Raw genomic sequence first — 21,449 nt, 5'->3', positions numbered from 1 at the left:
CACATTTTCAAAGCAAACATGATCAAAAATGTCTGTAGATGATACACTGTAACAGTGATGTAGTTTAGTTGAAACAATGTTAGAATGTTGCAAGGTTACAAAGAACGTTAGCTACAATCTTGCATTGCAACAGAAATATATATAATTGATGCCCAACAACTAGCCCAAGGGTTAGCTACAACAACTACAAGCTAGTGCACCTAGATACGCACATCTACCCTAATTTCCTACAGAGAACTGCAGTTATATTTACCTATCTTACATATGTATTAAGTTGCATATAAAGGCCATCGAGACCTGAAAGACGACACTAACCCGTGACAACTGTCAACCTTAATGAGTCGCGTGGTGGCCGCCATGATGATTGTTGTTGAAAATTGAGTCGTTCTCTCTTGATCCAGGAGATGGAGCCACAGGACAGGTTTTGTTCAAGCTCGTATCTCTGTGACACTTGTGACCCTTCTTGTGACCCTTCTTGTGACTCTTCTTGTGACTTCTTCTTCTGTTGGTTTTATGGCGGACTACAACCCAAAAAGGTGTATTTTGACGCCGCCAACTGTACGGGTTGAAAAAACAAGGTAAAAATAAAATCCATACGTGATAGGGAAAACTAACTTAATCCACCCAAGTAAAAATAGTACATTGACAAATCCAAACCAAATCTCCATATCTCCCTTTCTGGCTCTCCATGAAACTCCTCCACCGATAAATATTTCAGTCCCAGGAACCGCTCTGCCGAATCCACAATTCTGCAAACACTTGAAACATATCCAAAAGCTTTACAGTGATCACACTGCATTGGTCTAGGGATAAATACTTTGACTGCACTTGAGTAGGGAGAAACTCCATATCAAAAAATAAAATAACAGATACTCTTCACTTTTTCATCATTCACCACACGATTAATCCGAAGTGAATCAATCCCTCCTGGAATATTTTTTCTCTTCAACATCGACTTCCAACGAGACGCCAGATATGACCCCCTTGTGGGGTGCCCTGTACGGAAGAGACACACACGACACGTCAAACTTCTCAAATCGGGTGAGATGCAACACACGTTCCTTCTGATCAGCAGAAGTACAAAAAATCTAAACAAGCCCACCTCTCGTGATCCTCACAGCCTTCACTTTACCCAGCACTCTCTCCACCCATTTGGATATCTCAAATGTATCCCTTACGAAAAAAGATAGCAGTCAGAGTACAGTATATATGCAGTACAATGCAGTATAACTGCAGTTACAGTGCATTATAAATGCAGTATTCAGCAAATACTGCGTCCAAAATAAGTTTTTTTTACTGCAGTAATTTTGCAGTGTAACTGCAGTAATTTTGCAGTGTAACTGCAGTTAGAGTGCAGTATAACTGCAGTTATTCTGCAATTACTGCGTCCAAAATACCAGTCGACTGCAGTTACTGCAAAGTTTCAAAACAGCAATCTTTTTTTTGTAAGGGATTCTTCAAGATTGGTAATCAGATCAACTGCTCCTCATTAACAAACCGTACTCCTACAAGATACGCTGGGACATTCTCACCACTGTACACTACTTTGCTCCGTTTTCCATTATTTTGGACAATATTCAAATTCTCCTTGATTGTACCGCCATTAGATTCACAAACCACATCAGCTTCCGCCATCTTTTCCTCTCATCTCTGTGACTCGCCAGCTTGTAGTATGAGGCTTCATATTATAGTCCTAAAAAGGGGAAATGAGTTTCCTCTGGTTCGTTCAGCCATTCTTATGGGGGAAATGAATGGGGTTAGGAGAACACAGGCTTAGGAGATCTTATACGTTTTGTTCTATGCAATAATATCAGTAACAGTTAACATGACCTTTTATGTGCTTGTTTTGATTACATAAATGCTTCAAAAACACCAAAAGTGACGTTAGCTGATGAAGATGATCTCATAGAATAAAACATAAGATCCCCTAAGCTTGTCTTTACCACAGACCTTATTTTCGGAGTTTATCCCCCAAAACCCTCCAAAAATCCCTATTCATATCCCCATAGGCTTTGGCCAACGAGCCATGGCAGAGTTAGTGCCTGCAAAGATACGTCATTACTATTGCTCTTTATACTTTAATTGCAGCAGGTAATACAGAAATAATCCTATATTTTAACCTAGGCACAAACATTCAGACAAAGCAATATATCAGTGGCCATATATCAGTGGCCCGCAGTTTACGGGGGTACTGCAGATGGTCTGCAAATATTTTTAGATTTTAAAGGGTTCTAAGCAACGCGAAGCTGTGAACACCTATTGTTATTGCCTGAATCGTTCTTGTTTATTTTTTCTTGACATGGTCAAATAACTAATTTAAATAGTCAAATAAAGCATAGATTGGTAACTTTTTTTCTAATTTGGCACAAAAAGAAACTTGGTCAAAAAGAATGGCACCAATTGGCCTATAGGGGTCTCTGTTATAAGCAGTCTCACTTAAACCCTCATATCTGTCGCTCCATTTGACCTAGAGACTTGAAACTTTGTATATAGGTGTCTTTCTTTATGCTGAACAAATTTGCCCCAAGGTAGAGTCCAAATAACACCATGTATTTACGATAATACGCTCAAATTTCTCTTAACCAATATCTTCCAACTCCTGTAACATGATATACCCCTTTAAAAGACAGAGCAAGCTACACCTCAACCTCAGCAAAACGCTCTATCATGACCACCTACACACTCTAATGTACTAAGTAGTTGAGCATGACAGAGCACTCTGCTGAGGTTGAGGTGTTGTTTTCTCTGTCTTTTAGATGGGTACATCATGGTACAGGAGTTGGATGATTGTGAATACATTGAGGACCTCTCTGTGTGCTCTGTTCAACCTTGGCAAATATGTGGGAAAATGGGATATAAAATGCAGAGTGGTTCAATTAATAACATGTTAATTACCATTCACTTGTCACTCATAGAAGTGGAATAGTTGACTGCTGGAGTTGTCAGACAATGCTGTGTGTGTTCCAAGTACATTGGAAATCAAAAAATGAGAAAAAACAGGTTTCTCTGAAAGTCCTCTAAAGAACACAGTTTTCTCCACAGTTCTACACTTCCCTTTCCTCCCTACGTTCCAGAGGCTTCTCAGATCTTACATCAGGCCAGACCGGCTGGCAAATCCTGCTTTGTGCTGCTTTATGCAAGTTACTGCCAACATCTACTATAGCCCATTTACTCACATCGGAGTCTCGAACATGTTCCCTTATTGAAACTGCCAGACATACACATGACCAAAAGTATGTGGACACCTGCTCGTCGAACATCTCATTCCAAAATCATGGGCATTAATATGGAGTTGGTCCCCTCTTTTCTGCTATAACAGCCTCCACTCCTCTGGGAAGGCTTTCTACTAGATGTTGGAACATTGCTGCGGGGACATGCTTCCATTCAGCCACAAGAGCATTAGTGAGGTCGGGCACTGATGTTTGGCGATTAGGCCTGGCTCGCAGTCGACGTTCCAATTCATCCCAAAGGTGTTAGATGGGGTTGAGGTCAGGGCTCTGTGCAGGCCAGTCAAGTTCTTCCACACCGATCTCGACAAACCATTTCTGTATGGACCTCGCTTGGTGCACGGGGGCATTGTAATGCTGAAACAGGACCTTCCCCAAACTGTTGCCACAAAGTTTGGAGTACAGAATCGTCTAGAATGTCATTGTATGCTGTAGGGTTAAGATTTCCCTTCACTGGAACTAAGGGGCCTAGCCCGAACCATGAAAAACAGCCCCAGACCATTATTCCTCCTCCACCAAACTTTACAGTTGCCACTATGCATCCGCCAAACCCAGATTTGTCCGTCAGACTGCGATGGTAAAACGTGATTCATCACTCCATTGAACACGTTTCCACTGCTCCCGAGTCCAATGGCGGCAAGCTTTACACCACTCCAGCCAATGCTTGGCATTGCGCATGGTGATCTTTGGCTTGTGTACAGCTGCTCAACCATGGAAACACATTTCATGAAGCTCCCTACGAACAGTTTGGAACTTTGTAGTGAGTGTTGCAATCGAGGACAGATTATTTTTACATGCTACGCGCTTCAGCACTCGGTGGTCCTGTTCTGTGAGCTTGTGCGGCATACCACTTCGCGGCTGAGCAGTTGTTGCTCCTAGACGTTTCCACTTCATAATAACAGCACTTACAGTTGACCGTGGCAGCTCTAGCAGGGCAGAAATTTTACAAACTGACTTGTTGGAAAGGTGGCATCCTAAGACAGGCATCCTAAGACAGTGCCACGTTGAAAGTCACTGAGCTCTTCAGCAAGGCAATTCTACTGGCAATGTTTGTCTATGGAGATTGCATGGCGGTGTGCTCAATTTTATACACCTGGCAGCAACGGGTGTGGCTGAAATAGCCGAATCCACTCATTTGAAGGGGTGTCCACAGAGTACATTCACTTATGTCTTCTGATCGCAGACATATGAGAATAGGCTGGCACACATTTGTTTTTTCACCGAATGCTGCCATCTAGTGATCCCAAAGTCCTCATGGCAAGAACTTTCAACACTGTTGAAAACAATTATCACTAATAAGAGTGACTGCTTATCATCCCCCCTTTGAATCATTACATGGACCCACTTTATTGATCAAAACAGACAGAGTATTAAAGATCTCTCTCTTTATTTGTAGTCAGACAGTTCAAAGTTTTCTATCTTAGAAAATAAACAGAACAAGAAAAAACCACTCACAATTGTAGGGGTCAAAGAACATGACTGTAAGAGAACAAAATCAAAACAAAAACATCAGTGGTAGAAACATGCTCCAAAGTTGTGTGACTGTAAAATGTACACTTTTTTCAGTTGTGCCTTTTCTCCTTAACATTTTTGTTTGATTAGTTTGTCATTATTACCAATATCCAACTTTCTCAATTGCCTTCAAGTAAATGCAATTAGGATTTGGTCTCAGTGTCCACTCAAATCTCCAGAAAATAAATAACTTATCACACACATACAAATTCTAAATTCTCAAACGATTATAAAAAAAAAATGAGCTTGATTCTTACCTAAAATCACAAAATCAGTTTAGTTCCTCCGAATCATGAAGTACATATACCACTTCTGCTAAACGCACTATGAGCAAGGAAATGGTCACTACAATCTTCTTCCGAAACCAGATTGAGCTAAATTGAAGAAAAAAAAACATTCAGCTGCCAAAAGGTTAAAAGGACTAGTTAAATAAATAGTGTGGTTTTGTGCCACAAATCATTGGTATGGCAAACAGATCTGGGGGACACAAGGAAGGCATGTCAGCGCCTCACTGAACCTTACTAAGATACCATCTATCAATGTGAAATAAAAAAAAAGGTGAAGTCTCATAATCTAGTCATTGTACACTACCCATGCAAGTTCAAATGTCTTGGGAGAACGACGTGACCATTTCAGTAGTCTGTAGACTTCATTTGACAAATCCTGGACATATCCAATTGACAGAACAAAACAAGGGAAGAATATGTTTGCGTGTGGGTAATGGTGAGTGGAGAGCTGTCCTCACAATTTATTTGCAGATTGATCACAAGATAGAAACACGTAAAAAACAGAGTGAAACGTAGGAAAAAGTTAGTTTGCTTAAACCATTTATATACCATGGACACCCCTCTCAAGCTGTAGAAGTACATGCGTATGTTGCACAGTCTTGATGCTCTTCAGTTTCTTCATGTGTGCATTTCATACATGTATACTGAACCAAGGTGCTTTACAATGCAGAATTCTTTCAAATGCCTGCATCAACAAGATGAGAAACTAAGCAGGGCTGTGTTTACTGTGCGAGGCCGTGCCCCACACACACACACTCTCTCTCACACACACACACACTCTCTCTCACACACACACTTTACCTTCTAACTCCTTGTCATAAAAACAAACACCTTTACTTTCTCCCCACATTTGGGGATTCCTTAAAATTCTTCTTTATAAAAGAAAAATATATATTTATATATTTGTACACAGTATATACACACAGCGTGGAGAGAATTACGTAGTACGAGATGATCCCAGAGTTCTGGACCATCTATCCTCCTTGCTTTCTACAGCCTGTAGAGATCCTGCCATCTTTCTAGAGCCTGTAGAGATCCTGCCATCTTTCTAGAGCCAGTAGAGATCCTTCCAGCTTTCCTGCGATCTTTCTAGAGCCTGTAGAGATCCTGCCATCTTTCTAGAGCCTGTAGAGATCCTGCCATCTTTCTAGAGCCAGTAGAGATCCTTCCATCTTTCCAGAGCCAGTAGAGATCCTGCCATCTGCTCTTTTTCCTATGAGACAACGCATCATCTCTGTCAACCCTCTAGGTTTCTAGAGCAATGAAACAACCCAGTCTCTCTCCATCCACTCTTTCTGTTGGGTCTGGATATCTTTCTTAATTCCGGGTCAGTTCTGACTATAGTCTGACCCGCCTGCAGCTCTGTTGCCAGTCCTGCCCTGTCTGGGGTTCGCGGGCTCAACGCCCATCCCACTGGAGCGTTCAGTCCGAGTCACTGGTGTCAGAGGAGGACGAGGAAGAAGAGGAGGAAGAGTCTGAGCTTGAGCTGCTGGCGCTGAGGCGAGACGCTACAGCGTGGGGCTCCACTGCACTGGGCTTCTCTGCTGAGAGATAGACCGATACACACAAGGTCAAATACTTGGAATATAATGTTGAGAAGACAACCCACATATTTTGCAAAGACCTGAGCTGATCTCTTTCATAACGTTTTCATGACATACTATGTAGGTGGACAGGGCCATATGTTAGAGAAAATGTCTTGAGCCAGCCATCTTTAACTACATTTTGGCTTGTAGTTTTTGTGAATGATCTGAAAGTATTCTGAACAAAAATATAAAAAGCAACAATTTCAAAGATTTTACCAAGTTACAGTTCATATAAGGAAATCAGTCAATTGAAATAAATAAATTAGGCCCCGATCTATGGATTTCACTTTTTTTTTTAAGTAGGGGCGTGGATCAGAAAACCAGTCAGAATCTGGTGTGACCATCATTTGCCTCATGCAGTGAGACATCTCCTTCGCATAGAGTTGATCAGGCTGTTGATTGTGGCCTGTGGAATGTTGTCCCACTCCTCTTCAATGGCTGTGCGAAGTTGCTGGATATTGGTGGAAACTGGAACATGCTGTCATACACGTTGATCCAGAGCATCCCAAACATGTCTGGTGAGTATGCAGGCCATGGAAGAACTGGGACATTTTCAGCTTCCAGGAATTGTGTACAGATCCTTGCGACATGGGGCCGTGCATTATCATGCTGAAACATGAGGTGATGGCGGCGAATGAATGGCATTACAATGGGCCTCAGGATCTCGTCACGGTATCTCTATGCATTCAAATTGCCATCGATAAAATGCAATTGTGTTCGTTGTCTGTAGCTTATGCCTGCCCATATCATAACCCCACCACCACGAGGCACTCTGTTCACAACGTTGACATCAGCAAACCGCTCGCCCACACGACGCCATAAACGTGGTCTGCGGTTGTGAGGCCGGTTGGACGTACTGCTAAATTCTCTAAAACGACATTGGAGGCGGCTTTATGGTAGAGAAATGAACATTACATTCTCTGACAACAGCTCTGGTGGACATTTCTGCATTCAGCATGCCAATTGCACGGTCCCTAAAAACTTGAGACATCTGTGGCGTTGTGACAAAACTGCACATTTTAGAGTGGCCTTTTATTGTCCCCAGCACCTGTGTAATGATCATGCTGTTTAATCAGCTTCTTGATATGCCACACATGTCAGGTGGATGGATTATCTTGGCAAAGGAGAAATGCTCACTAACAGGGATATAAACAAATCTGTGTAAATTTTTTTAGAGAAATAGGCTTTTTGTGCTTATTGAAAATTTCAGGTATCTTTTATTTCAGCTCACGAAACATGGGACCAACACTTTACATGTTGCGTTTATACACTGCTCAAAAAAATAAAGGGAACACTAAAATAACACATCCTAGATCTGAATGAATTAAATAATCTTACTAAATACTTTTTTTTTTTACATAGTTGAATGTGCTGACAACAAAATCACACAAAAATTATCAATGGAAATCAAATTTGTCAACCCACGGAGGTCTGGATTTGGAGTCACCCTCAAAATTAAAGTGGAAAACCACACTACAGGCTGATCCAACTTTGATGTAATGTCCTTAAAACAAGTCAAAATTAGGCTCAGTAGTGTGTGTGGCCTCCACGTGCCTGTATGACCTCCCTACAACGCCTGGGCATGCTCCTGATGAGGTGGTGGATGGTCTCCTGAGGGATCTCCTCCCAGACCTGGACTAAAGCATCCGCCAACTCCTGGACAGTCTGTGGTGCAACGTGGCGTTGGTGGATGGAGCGAGACATGATGTCCCAGATGTGCTCAATTGGATTCAGGTCTGGGGAACAGGGCGGGCCAGTCCATAGCATCAATGCCTTCCTCTTGCAGGAACTGCTGACACACTCCAGCCACATGAGGTCTAGCATTGTCTTGCATTAGGAGGAACCCAGGGCCAACCGCACCAGCATATGGTCTCACAAGGGGTCTGAGGATCTCATCTCGGTACCTAATGGCAGTCAGGCTACCTCTGGCGAGCACATAGGGTGCGGCCCCCAAAGTCCCAATTCGCTCTGTCCCAGTGTGAACCTGCTTTCATCTGTGAAGAGCACAGGGCACCAGTGGCGATTTGCCAATCTTGGTGTTCTCTGGCAAATGCCAAACGTCCTGCACGGTGTTGGGCTGTAAGCACAACCCCCACCTGTGGACGTCGAGCCCTCATACCACCCTCATGGAGTCTGTTTCTGACCGTTTGAGCAGACACATGCACAGTTGCCCTCCTACGGCCTCCTCCACGTCTCCTGATGTACTGGCCTGTCTCCTGGTCGGGAACCGGCCTGCACTTGGGCTGGTGTGGCATTGTGTTTTATCCCAGCATTCTCTCGCCAGGAAGAGTCTGAGGTTGTTGTCACCATGCAGAACCAGTCCTTTATTGGGGGTGTCTGCTAATTCATTCACCTGTTGTCTATTCCATTTGCACAACAGCATGTGACATTTATTGTCAATCAGTGTTCTTCCTAAGCACACAGGTGATTGACTTGGAGTTACATTGTGTTGTTTAAGTGTTCCCTTTATTTTTTTGAGCAGTGTATTTTTGTTCAGGGTAGTTGTCATTTCTGCTGTGTCTATTCTGTGGGCACTGATGCAAATTTATTCGGACTCACCTTTGGTTTTCTGGGGCTTCTTGCCAGAGTTCAGCTGCCCACTGACGTCCAGCAACCTCTGCTCCAGTTCCAACTGCTTCTCCAGAGCCAGCTCCTCCCGGGACTTCCCTGCTCCACCTTTCTTCCCTACTAACAGAAAGGAGACCAGGGGATGATGCAATGTCTGCATTCACCAACTGATCCAACAAACCGAGACTAAGTCACTATAATGCTACCCAGTGAAACCATTGGGAACAGGGGAAATTTGTATGACATTTGACCGAAATGGGGACAGAAAAGCCCCATGGTTGCACCCATCCAGGACACTTAACAGGGACCAGAGAACATTTGGAAAAGGTCTGGAACTACACAGGAAAGCTCCCTTACCATAGGGTTTGCGAGGCTTCTTGCGGAGGCAGGTCATGACGTAGCGTTCCAGCTCGCGCAGCGTGGACGGCTTGAGTGTCTCAAAGTCTATCTCAATCTCCTCTGGGTTGGTGTCGCGCAGCGAAGGCTCGCGCGCCTGGATGATGTGAACCACACGGCCCAGCTTCTCCCCGGGCAGCTTGTTGATGTCCAGGCTGAGCTGGCGCTTCTCGTCGTAGCTCATGGGCGACACCTCGTCCTCCTCCTCGGAGTCGTAGTGGGGGAGCATGGCGGCAGCGCTCATCTGGTGCATGCTGAGCGTCACTGCCTGCGACTTCTTGGAAGACCTGAGGGTGAAAGTGTGATTTAATGATTAAATTCTGAAGGAATACTTTTTGGGAATGGTTATAGTATGGAAACAATAAAATCATATCATGACAGAGAGATGGTGAAATTGATAGACACCGCTTGCCAGTAGAGAGCACTCACTTGCTCTTGTTGCTCTTCTTGCCAGTGCTCCTCTTGCCCTGTGTGGAACCCCCTTTGCTACTCTTGGGTGTCTTCGGCATCTTGGTGACCTTGGGCGTTTTGGGCGGCCGGATGGGTATATCCTCTTCGACTGGTACCCGGCTTCCCCGATGCTTCTCAGTCTTCTTCTTCTTCTTCTTCTTCTTGTCCTTCTTATCTTTCTTCCTCTTAGGCTTGACGATGGGGCCCTGGGAGAGTGCTGCCAGCTGCTCATGAACTGCTTTCAGCTGATGGGACCGTGGAGAGAACATGGTCAGTGACCGTTGTGGCAACCACATCCAGCTCAGGTTGACAGAAATACTTTAGTAAAAAACATTTTCATGACGTAGAGCATTCATCTTAAGCCAGCTAGATGAGACAACCACATATCTCAGTTGTAGTAAATACAGTTTTATTATATTAAACAGGTTATTATATTAAAAATAACCTGCCCTTGCTGATAACTACTTTATTGAAGAAAACTGTATTTACTACAACTGAGATATTTGGTTGTCTCATCTAGCTGGCTTAAGATGAATGCACTAACTGTAGTCGCTCTGGGTAAGAGTGTCTGATAAATGACTAAAATGTAATGTAGTGATGTAATAGAATGTATGCAGTGTGAATATTGATGTGTCCCTGGTGCTAAGTGTGTGTTGTGTTACGGTGGGCGCAGGGCTGGGTCAGTCTACCTGTGTACACACCTGTTCCTGCAGCTCGGCCAGGCGGTGTGCTCGCTCCTCCTCGCTGTCCGAGCTGGGGCTGCTATCGCTCTCACTCTCGCTGCTGGGGTCGCTCTCAGACGAGGAAGAGGAGGAAGATGAAGATGAGGAGTGCCCGCCCATGGAAGCAGGAGGGGCCGCAGGCTCGTCAGGCATCTTGGCAAAGCAGAACTCAAAGACGTCCTGGACAGAGAGGAAGATATCAGATCAGTGCACTCATGTCTATTCAGCTGTACGATACTACTGTTCAAGGGCATAAAAACTCAGCCAAGAAAATACATATCTCGATGCGTAAAATGTGTTGACTCGCACCTGTAGTTTGCGTGCCATGGCTACCACGTCATGGTCTGGGGGGTTGTACTTGTAGCAGTTTGAGTACATTATCCTCACGTCACCAGCAAACTGCTGGGCGTCCCTGTACTCTCGACTGTCCATTTTCCTCTGCAGAGGGAGAGTTGAGGAGGTTAACGTCACATAATTACTGACAGTCTACCTTTATGGTGCTTGATGAAGCTGTGATCTACAGCCCTACATAGGGTCCATTGTCTAAGGATTACAAACAGGCTGTGTGGTGAGCACAGGAGGCTACTGAGGGGAGGACGGCTCATAGTAATGGCCAGAACAAAACTAATGGAATCAAACACCCGGAACCCACGTTTGATGTATTTGATACCATTCCACTGATTCCGCTCCAGTCATTACCACAAGCCCGTCCTCCCCAATTAATGTGCCACCAACCTCCTGTGGTGGTGAGGCATGTACCTTGATGGTGCTGAGGTCCATGGGCTGCTTGATGATGTCATGGTAGTCGTGTAGGCCCAGCATGGAGGCGTCCACTGGTTTGTAAAAGGGCCAGGCGTAAGCCGCGTGTTTCTTGGACAGCAGCTCTTTGAGAATCCCATTGCAGTACCGGAGCTGCTGGCCCAGTTTGCCGCGTCGCACCGGTTGGAGCTGCACAGAATCCGGCAGGTCCTTCTTCGGGGGCTTGATAGGGCGCCCGCTGACTCCCCGCCTCCCTGCAGGTGCTTTGGCGCCCGCCATGCCTCTGCCACGGCCCACACTAATACCCATCCCCATGCCGAGCCCCAGGCCTTGGCCTACCACCAGCGAGGTGAGTGTCAATGGGGAGTCGGGCCCGCCGACCATGCCCATGCCAATCCCGCCAACGCCCACGGTGATGGGCATGGCCATGGTGGTGGGAGTGGTGGTGTCCGCTTTCCGCTTCACTCCCTTTTTCTGTTGAAGACAGAGACACAGGGGCTCTTGTCATTGGCTGAAAGCCTGCCATTTCGGATAATGGGCCAAGAAATAAAATAGTAAACAACGATGTCACCAATTGCCGCCTAACATTGTTGCAGTAGGTACTTTAAAGTAGCACAAACAGTTGCAAGGCCATCAGGTAAATTGTATGTTTCAACAGCGTAGTTTAGGGGTAAGTGAACACTGCACAGACAGAATTCATGTATGGCCTGCTGGCCTTACCTTGGCTGTTGGCTGTGTGGGAGGTAAGCCTAGCATAGCAGGAGTACTGTGGAGGGTGGGAGGTAGGCTCTTGGCCAGAAGTGTCTGTGGGGGGGTGGAGAGCAGCGACTCTGGGGTGTCCGGCGTGGGGGGAGAGTACGCGGACTGGGACACTGCCGGGACCTGGTGAGCAGTCGTCACTCCTCCTGGTACTGAGGCAACTGAAGAAAAAAAAGTTGTTTACGCATGGGAGATTATACATATTAATGTGGTCCTGTGTGGCTCAGTTGGTAAAGCATGGCGCTTGCAACACCAAGGATTGTGGGTTTGATTCCCACTGGAGCCACCCATAAGAAAAATGTATGCATCACTAAGTCGCTTTGGATAAAAACATCTGCTAAATGCCATATTATATGACATATAGATATCTAGATATACACATAGATATGATTCATATTCACATTATCTGACAGAACACATTTCCCCAAAATAATCACTCTCAAAAACCATTCACAAACATAATCACACAAACCCCCTCATGCTCACCTGTGGCCCTGCGTCCTTTGCCTGGCTTGCCCGGTTTGCCCCGTGGGGGAGGAGGGGGCAGTTCTATTTCCTCCTGGGGCATCTGGGCAACCTTCTGAAGGAAAGCCTTCTCCAGGGACTGGGCCATCAGAACAATATCATCTGTTGGCTGGGAGACAATCACCATGGAAAAGCTTTACCCGGCTGGAGATTACATGTAGGGCATAGAACTTCTCAAAATAGGATGTGAGATCATCCTAAATGTCTATCAGAAAGATTATATCTTTAGACAGTTTATAAGATTGTGTTTATTATTGACATCTCTGACAGTTTCCAGAGATGTCAAATATAAATAGATAATCCAATGTTGAGCTTTTAAACTCAAATGGCGTTTTGACTCCCTCTAGTGTCCAGCCAGTAGCCGCAGTTGGTCAAAGGCTCATTTATGACAGTGAAAATGTTAACTGTGGTTACAGTATTTGTCTCACACACCTTGTTGTAGATGTAGCAGTTGGTGAACATGGTGTTGAAGTCCTGCATGCACTCGCTGGCGCTGCGGTAGTAGTTGCTCTCCAGCCGCCTCTTGATGGTCCCCATGTCCATGGGCTGTTTGATGATCTTGTGATAGTCCTGAGGCAGAGGGGAGCAAGTTTACTTAATGCTGCTGTACTAATAATAAATAAACTGAGCTCTCTAGGCCTATTCAGCACTGTATTGTCTGTAAGCTTGAATGAAAAGCTTTTATAAAACGTTCAAATTTCCCAACCTAACATAAAAATATTCTAAAAACCTTAGTTTTACGGTTGGTTCTGACAACTGTGACATCCTAATATGCAAATAGGACTAAATATCACTATTTTAATATCTATCTATAAATATCCGCTGTCCGCCTTTGTTTGGCTAAAGTACAATGTGACTGGGCTCTCTGGAACAGCGGCTTGCAGCGACACTCACAGGCAGGCTGAGCTTGGAGGCATCCACAGGCTCATGGAAGGGCCATGCGAAGTGGTGCCTCCACAGGTACTTCATCATGGCTTTCTGGAGGAACTGCAGCTGGTTGGTGGCACGGCCCTGCCGGTTCGTGTCGGGCACTAGGGGCCGTGGCGACCCAGAGGGGGGAGCTTGCCCGTGGGGGAGCAACGGCGGGCCCTCGAATCCCTCGAACAGCAGTGACGGTTTCCGGATGCGCTTGCCGGGGCCCGGCGGGCCCTGCTCCAGCGCCATGCCGCCCTGCAGGCCTACGTCGACCCCGCCCAGGGAGCTGTTGACGGAAAGGGAGGAGGGAATAAGCATAGAGCAGTGGGGCATAGAGAAGAATGGAGAGGTGGAGAAAGGAGAAGGTATGGGATATGTGACACAGCAGCCCTCGTAGAGCAAGCCTTCAACTTAGCTAGCCCACTCTAAACATCTTAAATGAGGACAGGCTAGCATAAAAATATAGTGAGTAATGCCCCCTCTCACCATGTTTCCGTTTCAATTGAGCTTTGAATCACAACTGCCTCATCGGCAATGACAGAAACTAGAGGATTAGCCAGACTACCGGTACTGTCACGGGCTGTAGAAAATATGATATATACAACAAGCTTACAATGGAATCTGGGTGTGGTTTCAGGAGTTATTGGACAGCTTGCCCCAAGCAGGCATTTGTGAGGTTCACCAAGTAGCCAAAAAGCTTATGCAATACACCATAACAAGGATGTAGGGGTAGATTTAGTTTTGAGCAGCAGTTTGCATTGTTGCACCATAGACCCTTTGAATGATGAATCCTTTGTGTTGTCTATGTTTTAGTGCCCCTGGCTGATAATATGTTGGTTAGAAGTGGTCTCAATGGAAACAGTGTTATCTGTTGAAACTGTGATAAGAGCCTGGCTGGACACAAACAGCAACAGTGATACTCATACTGAACATAGTGACATAACATGCTACATACAAGCAGCCTGTTAATTGAAATGGTTGATTTAATGGAATGCAGTGACCATTATACTGGTGATATTTTCCCGTAGTCCTGGCATTATACACCCAGAGGCTTCAAGGGGAGCAATGTTACAGAAAAGGGGAAAGTCAACACCTGCATGCTTTTAACTGTGCATTTCTCTTATGTCTCCCTGGCAACGAAGCTAACAAGTCTATTCCATTGGATGGTAGGTTATAACCATGGTAACTAGGCCCTACCCCCCCACCAACAATACACACAAAGTATAAGTCCTAGTCTGCAGTCAATTGTAGTTTGTGCATATAGCATTGTTATACAGATACAATGTGTATATGTTTTAATGGAAATCATAAATCATTAACTTTGTGTACATAGTTGACTAAGTATTGAAAGGTGCACTGTTTGTTAGCAATTAGAAGCCACTTATGGACAAATACTCTTGATGATCTCTTCATAATTGTTTCCAAGAATGAACAACGTTCTCTATAGGGACAAGCTAAGAAACATGATGGAAAGGTTGTCAGTGATGCAACTGGGTGACGTCTTGTCGTGCTAACATCAGACTATAGGGAACAGGGCCTGGTCTTCCAAAGACAGGAAAGTGGGGGTCGAATGTTTACTGTCAATCCCCACTATTTAAATTCTAAAGATGAACTGACCAATTTTTATATTTTTGGTTCGTTTGGCTGATTAGATTCCCTAAAATCATACTTTTTCTGTTCAAGTGAATATCAAGAGCCCATTACCAACCATTCCATACTGTAAGCTAAGTCCACATAACCCCTTCATTCAGGACTAGATCAGTTGAGTTGTATCTTCCTCATACGTGAACACCAGAGACTACTTTACCAGAATGTAATAATCACCTGTAGCTTACCTTGACAGGAACACAAACAAATAACTGCTGCAGACAGTGCCCTTTACGTTACCAATGTGGAAGTCATACTGTCGTGACTTGTTTTGTTACCAATTCTACAAAATGAAGACTGTTTCAGAGTTTCTTGAAGACAGGAAAACGTGGGTTTTGTACCCTATGCTGACCAATCCAAATCACAGATAACCCCTCCCTTCCACGCATAGCTTAATATCAGCTGTTATTCAATGATACAAGTTGGAAAACGCATTTGACATTTAATGTACTTTATTATAAAAGTAAAAAACTTTCAAATACATAACACGTCACTGACACTTGTCAGCAACAAAAACATCAATATAAGTTATAATTGCACATGAGCTACATTTCCTTTAAAAAATAAAATGTGGGTGAAAGGGAAGACTTTACTAACCACTGAAAACTTTGCACAAGACTAGGTCACTAAATGTGTCTTATTTATGTGAGCAGTTATATCGCTGTCAGATTAAAAACGATGTTCAGGCCTGTTGTAACAGGTTTGTCAACATCTACCTAATTTACATTTTACTTGAATGTTTACAAAGAAGTAGAGGTCTTAATATTTTGCAGGTTTGGTGAGTGGCCCCGTGTAGCTCAGTTGGTAGAGCATGGCGCTTGCAACGCCAAGGTTGTGGGTTCGTTTCCCACGGTGAGCCAGTATGACAATGTATGCACTCACTGTAAATCGCTCTGGATACGAGCGTCTGCTAAATGACTAAAATGTAGACGGAGGCCACTGCAAGGAACTGACGAGAATCAATTCCCATCCAAAATTTAAGATACTTGACTTGCACGCGCTGATTTTAAAAAAATACCATTGCATGCCCCGGCGTTAGACTGAAATGATAGGATGACTAAATGATCAACACTATCCATAACCGTAATGCTGACATGAAATGTAACGTTTACCACACTGTTTGACAAACATATCATTCCCCATCCAAATACGAGAACGAGACTCTCCAAATAGCTAGTTACACATTAGCTTGTTAACGTTAGCAAGTACTGTGATTAACAATACACTGCAGCTGGTTGACTTTTACTCGAAGAGCTTTCAATGGCTAACGTAAGGAAAACAATCATGATTATGCTACATTTGCCAACTTCGAGTTAACGGAAAATAACTACCTAACAAAGTAGACTTCCCTTCAAAAAAAAAAACTATGACCGTCTGCTAGTTAGTAGTCGTAAGTTAGCCAACTTAACTGACACAGAAAGCTTATCCCATGGCATGGTAGCCAGCTAGCGAGCATTTATAGAACTGTACCCACCAAACAATCACATTGTGAAAGAACTTAGCTAACATGCTAACATTCACCCAGCCACTAACAGTTAGCTAACCAACAGGAAGAGAAAATAAACACATAGCGAAAGATGGTTATGCTCGTGTAAATCCATTTTAGCGATATCACCAACTAACGTTAGTTCGTTTGTTATCATGCCAGAGATAGGCTAGGCAATACTTCTACGGCAAAGACTAGCTAGCCGAGACACTGGGAAGATGGCGTCGGTGTAGTACGATTTAAAAGACTGTCGTCCCAAATAATTGTCATTTTTTGCAGATTGACGAGTGGTCATATCATGACAATTGCCCAATATATTGTTTTTTGTTGCAAAAATATACAAACGCTCTATGCCGACTGAGCAGTCTTGGTTGTACATGTCGGTAATCAGAAAGCATCTGTTTATAAGTGAATAATAATCCTAATGCAACAATATCTTCTCAGATCGCAAACTTAAAGTCAATTGTTCCGATCGGTACCTGTCATGGGGCGGGTTTATGGCCGTCTCCATCACGATGGATCCGGATTCTGTTTAAATACCAATATTTAAGTTCCTGCTTTGCCCGTCCTTTCCTCCAGCCCCCGCTGATTCCAACTGATCACTGCTTCAGCGAAATGGCATCTCACGTCTATGCCCGACAATTTATAGACCAACCATGCATTCTATTGGATAGGGAATTTAAGACTACGCCCCGCGATTTTCTATTCGCAGTTGAATACGTCAGCCAGAGTAAACACACCCCCAAACACCATTTGTTCTCCTATAAGCTTTCCCTCCAACCTATTCGCATATTGTTATTGTCAATCAAACTAAATTCGCTATATTTCTGCCCAGACCTCCCAGCACTCAACATGTTTACTTTCTGATTGGTTGTTTTACGTACTATTCCACGAAATGCTACATCCAACAACCCGCCCTTTCGCTTATCAAATTACATTACGTCAGCGTGGGCAAAGCAACGATAATGATTGGTCGCTGAAACTCTAGCGCGAACTTTCTGAGTAAAAATAAAGCAAGCCATTGGTTAGCGAGTTCGGTCACACGTATCTATCAGATGCCAAACGTAGGCCGAGCGCTTAAAACCACATTTATCTCCGAGTAGCCGCATTTTGGTCCTTCCCAAGTGTTGATGGAGCGCCATCTTGAAGTGCGCACGAGCTTGACTGCATACAATGAGTCACAAAATGTACACGAAATACCACTCCCTGCGTTGGATCAAAAGGGCGATGATCATAACGCCTAGTTTCAAACCACTATTGTACCAAGTAAGATCCACGTGCTGTCTGACCTAGGTACATATTTTACCAGGATGACTACAAAAGAGGCTACCATTGTCCTAGGCCTACTAATATTAAGGAACTCAACCAAGGCCTGAAATACTAATAGTTCAACAGTTGATGGATAAAATAGCTTAACGCACACTGAAGCTGAGGTAAGGCAAACTTCAACCCTAAGCTGAAGTGGCAAAGGAAATTACCCTCTATTGAATGACACAGCATTTCTCAACTCGTGCTGAAATGGTTATCAAATCAGATAAGAATTTTGGATTACACAACCACTTAAGAATTACTATAAAGCAGGCACTTCAAGCAAAGGTCGCATCTGTTTAATGAATTTTAGAGCAAAGTTGCTCAACTTCAATAACACCCAAGTAGGCCGCATTCACGATTTGAACACGTAACTATAAACCTTACAATCTTCAACATGAGCTGCCCAGAGAAAACCCAAACTAGTTAGTTATATCTCCATTTAGACAACTAAATCCCCAAACATGTCCTTTCATACCAAGATACTCATTCGACCAAGTCCACGTGCAACAAACTAGACTGAATTATCAGCACAATGCCAACCTTCGACAAAAAGAAAAACTCGTAAGAGTAGTTTTAAAAGCTGTACAAAATGGTTCCCTAATGATAATACCCATCCCCCACACCAAGGTTACACGTTCTCTTCAATGTCACTCGACTAAATCCTCGCGATTTTCAATATATATGGACAAAAAGTATACATTTGAAAGCCTCTAAATACAATGAAACTTGAATTACACCGTAAAATAATATCTGTATCTTAATCTTGAATAAATACTAACAAAAATATTTTGCTAATTGATTCCCAGGGTTACATAAAAATAAACTATTAAAAATCTCAATTTGTAAATCCACTATGCAGAGTAAAACTTTCCTTCAAAATTATCCTTGTCCTCCACCACGATACTTTTTTTCCCCAACACATTTCCCTCAAACATGTCCGACTTCTTCATCATTCTTTGAGGTGGGGGAAGGGAAGTCATGTGATGAATAAACTCATGGCGCAATGTTTGCCAAAAACTTGTAGCGCACACTCACTGCTCCAGGAAAAAACAGAAATTGATGTATCCAGAAATTGTCGTCTTGCGGTTACAAATCATATCCTTTCTCCGCATGTTACTATATAAAAGTTAATTCGACCATATTGTTGATAACTTGGCGAAATCCAGACAAAGGGCATAGTTTCGGGTATCAAATCGCTGCTCCAATTGGACAAACCCAAACCACGTGGTGCGTCTTGGATTGATCGAAATATCGATTGACACGTTTCCTCTACAAACCTGCAGACAATATACATTTCCAGCATCGACACGACCCTTATATTTGTTATAACTGCGGGTCTTCTCTTGACAAAGTTCATATTTTGGTTGCCAGCATAGTGGCTTCCACTGCGACGCCAAAAGCAAGCTGCTGCGCATGCGTAAAATATGGGCGAGCCAGTGGAGAGCCGGATATTGCCTCTACACAGAGTAGACTCTGTTCTAAGGTCAGTTTTCCATTTCGAGAAGGCAGAGAGGTTTCATTAGGACCTAGGGATGGTATCTGATCCTAGATCTACCTTCAGCTTTTATGAAGATTATTATCAGAAGATTAGTATTTGTAATGTATTGAAAATGTAAAATAAAATGTTTGAAAGAAGATTAGAGTTCAAGTAACAGTAGGCTAAACGTTATATAATTGTGGAAAAAGGATTGTGATTGTGGGTAGTTGTTTAAGACACAAGTGCAATGATCATATAGTATATTGGGAATTTATTTAAAATCCAAACTACAAAGAAATGTTCATTGTTATCTTGCCGCAACCTCAAATGTATATAGCATATCAGGTCAGTAGGCCTATGCGCCTCACACTGACCCATTTAGGGGATATTCTGACCAATTTGAGGTGGCCATCGCTGTGTAGTTAATGATCTAATCAGGCTTCCAACAGAGAACAAGATGTCATTTGTGCTTTCTCAGGACTTGACAAATGGATAGGCCTTGCTGCTGAAGTTGCATGCTCACACCCTACCCTCAGTTCACAGCGCTCACTCAAGAGGAAGACATCTCTGAGTCACCAAAGCATTCGGTGCATGAGCTGTGTCACATGATGATTTGGCCAGCAGGGGAAGTGGTTGCTAGGGAAGCTGTCTCCACCGTGAAGCCTCATTTCATTAACCGGTGAGCCGTCCTTGGCAACATCCCCCCTTGACAACTGAAGATGCAAGCAGAGTAGTGTGGAAATACAAGGGAAGGTACAGTATGTGAGAGTTCATGGCTATGGAAACTTGTTTTCCTCCTTTGCATTTGTTGAGTGAGACCCTCTCTCCTTCCTTTCACATTCTATGTATACCATGAACAATTAGTGTTATGGCATAAATGTTATGAATTTATTTGGGACACCTAATAAAAATTGGGATAGGCCTTCTACCTTTATTTATTTTGGCCCTCAGGCACCTTGCATTAACTGACTGTTTGTGGCTGTGTATAATACAATAGCTGGAATGGAAATGTTTGGCCTACTGTCGTTGTACCAATGTTTTTCCTACTCCACACCTACTGTAATTTGCATTGCTCTATGGTCATCAGGGAAGCTCATCAGGCAGAAGCGCCTCTAGCCTTTTGGGGCCTGTAGAATAGTGGACCCAGAGTGGCCAAGGGAGGTGATAGGTGGGAATGAGGAGGACCCATGATTGTACAAAAACAATACTTGATTTTATTACAGATGCAGAATTTCAGGATACATGGCTTGTCTCAAACAGTTGTCCATAGCAGCAACATTCAGGATACGGAAAACTCACAAAAATGACGGATGACAGTGAGTCTAAAGATCAGCCCCTCAATAGGGTTCCTACTGCAGCTAATACTAGGCCTAAATGTTAAACAGCATAACTAGGGATTACCCCTTTTCCAGCTCTAAACAGAGCCTAACTCTCTCCTTACTGGGACTAAAGAGAGTCTACAGGACAGCTGATATCAATTGCCTGTACATCAGAGGAGGCTGGTGGAAGGAACTATAGGAGGATGGGCTCATTGTAATGGCTGGATTGGAACTTATGGAATGGAGTCAACTGTATGGTTTCCATATGTTTGATACCGTTCCATTTATTCCATTCCAGCCATTACAATGAGCCCGTCTTCCTATAGCTCCTCCCACCAGCCTTCTCTGCTGTACATACAGGACGCAACAAACACACTGCTATGGAGCACATTGTAAAATGATGTTCAACCCTGAGCTGAGAGAAAAGGACAGCATTCATCCCTTTGCTCCCCAACCCTGCCCACACTTATTAACCAATGAGAATGAGCATTTAATTAGAATAA

At 43.8% G+C, this 21,449-nt stretch overlaps 1 protein-coding gene across 7 annotated transcripts; it reads right to left on the bottom strand.

The window, feature by feature from the left end:
• Positions 1-4,597: 4,597 nt before the first annotated feature.
• Positions 4,598-19,577, bottom strand: LOC121586464 (bromodomain-containing protein 2). 7 transcript variants are annotated; one of them, XM_041903167.2, is made up of 12 exons: positions 17,319-19,577; positions 13,686-13,992; positions 13,224-13,361; positions 12,753-12,900; positions 12,228-12,427; positions 11,508-11,981; positions 11,058-11,186; positions 10,716-10,928; positions 10,006-10,271; positions 9,538-9,863; positions 9,172-9,300; positions 4,598-6,567 (listed from the first exon to the last, which is right to left on the bottom strand). In XM_041903167.2, exons 1-12 carry the CDS (start codon positions 17,348-17,350, stop codon positions 6,449-6,451), a joined length of 2,481 nt encoding a protein of 826 aa, XP_041759101.1. In that variant the 5' UTR covers positions 17,351-19,577; the 3' UTR covers positions 4,598-6,448. The 7 variants fall into 7 exon arrangements, with proteins under 7 accessions (XP_041759101.1, XP_041759098.1, XP_041759100.1 ...); XM_041903164.2 differs by having other exon boundaries at positions 4,598-6,570; positions 17,319-19,576; XM_041903166.2 differs by having other exon boundaries at positions 4,598-6,570; positions 9,172-9,297; positions 17,319-19,576.
• Between the last annotated feature and the right edge of the window lie 1,872 nt (positions 19,578-21,449).

Source organism: Coregonus clupeaformis, chromosome 17 (genome assembly GCF_020615455.1).
Source record: "Coregonus clupeaformis isolate EN_2021a chromosome 17, ASM2061545v1, whole genome shotgun sequence".
Classification (NCBI taxonomy): domain Eukaryota; kingdom Metazoa; phylum Chordata; class Actinopteri; order Salmoniformes; family Salmonidae; genus Coregonus; species Coregonus clupeaformis.
This window is presented reverse-complemented; position numbering and strand designations above follow the sequence as displayed.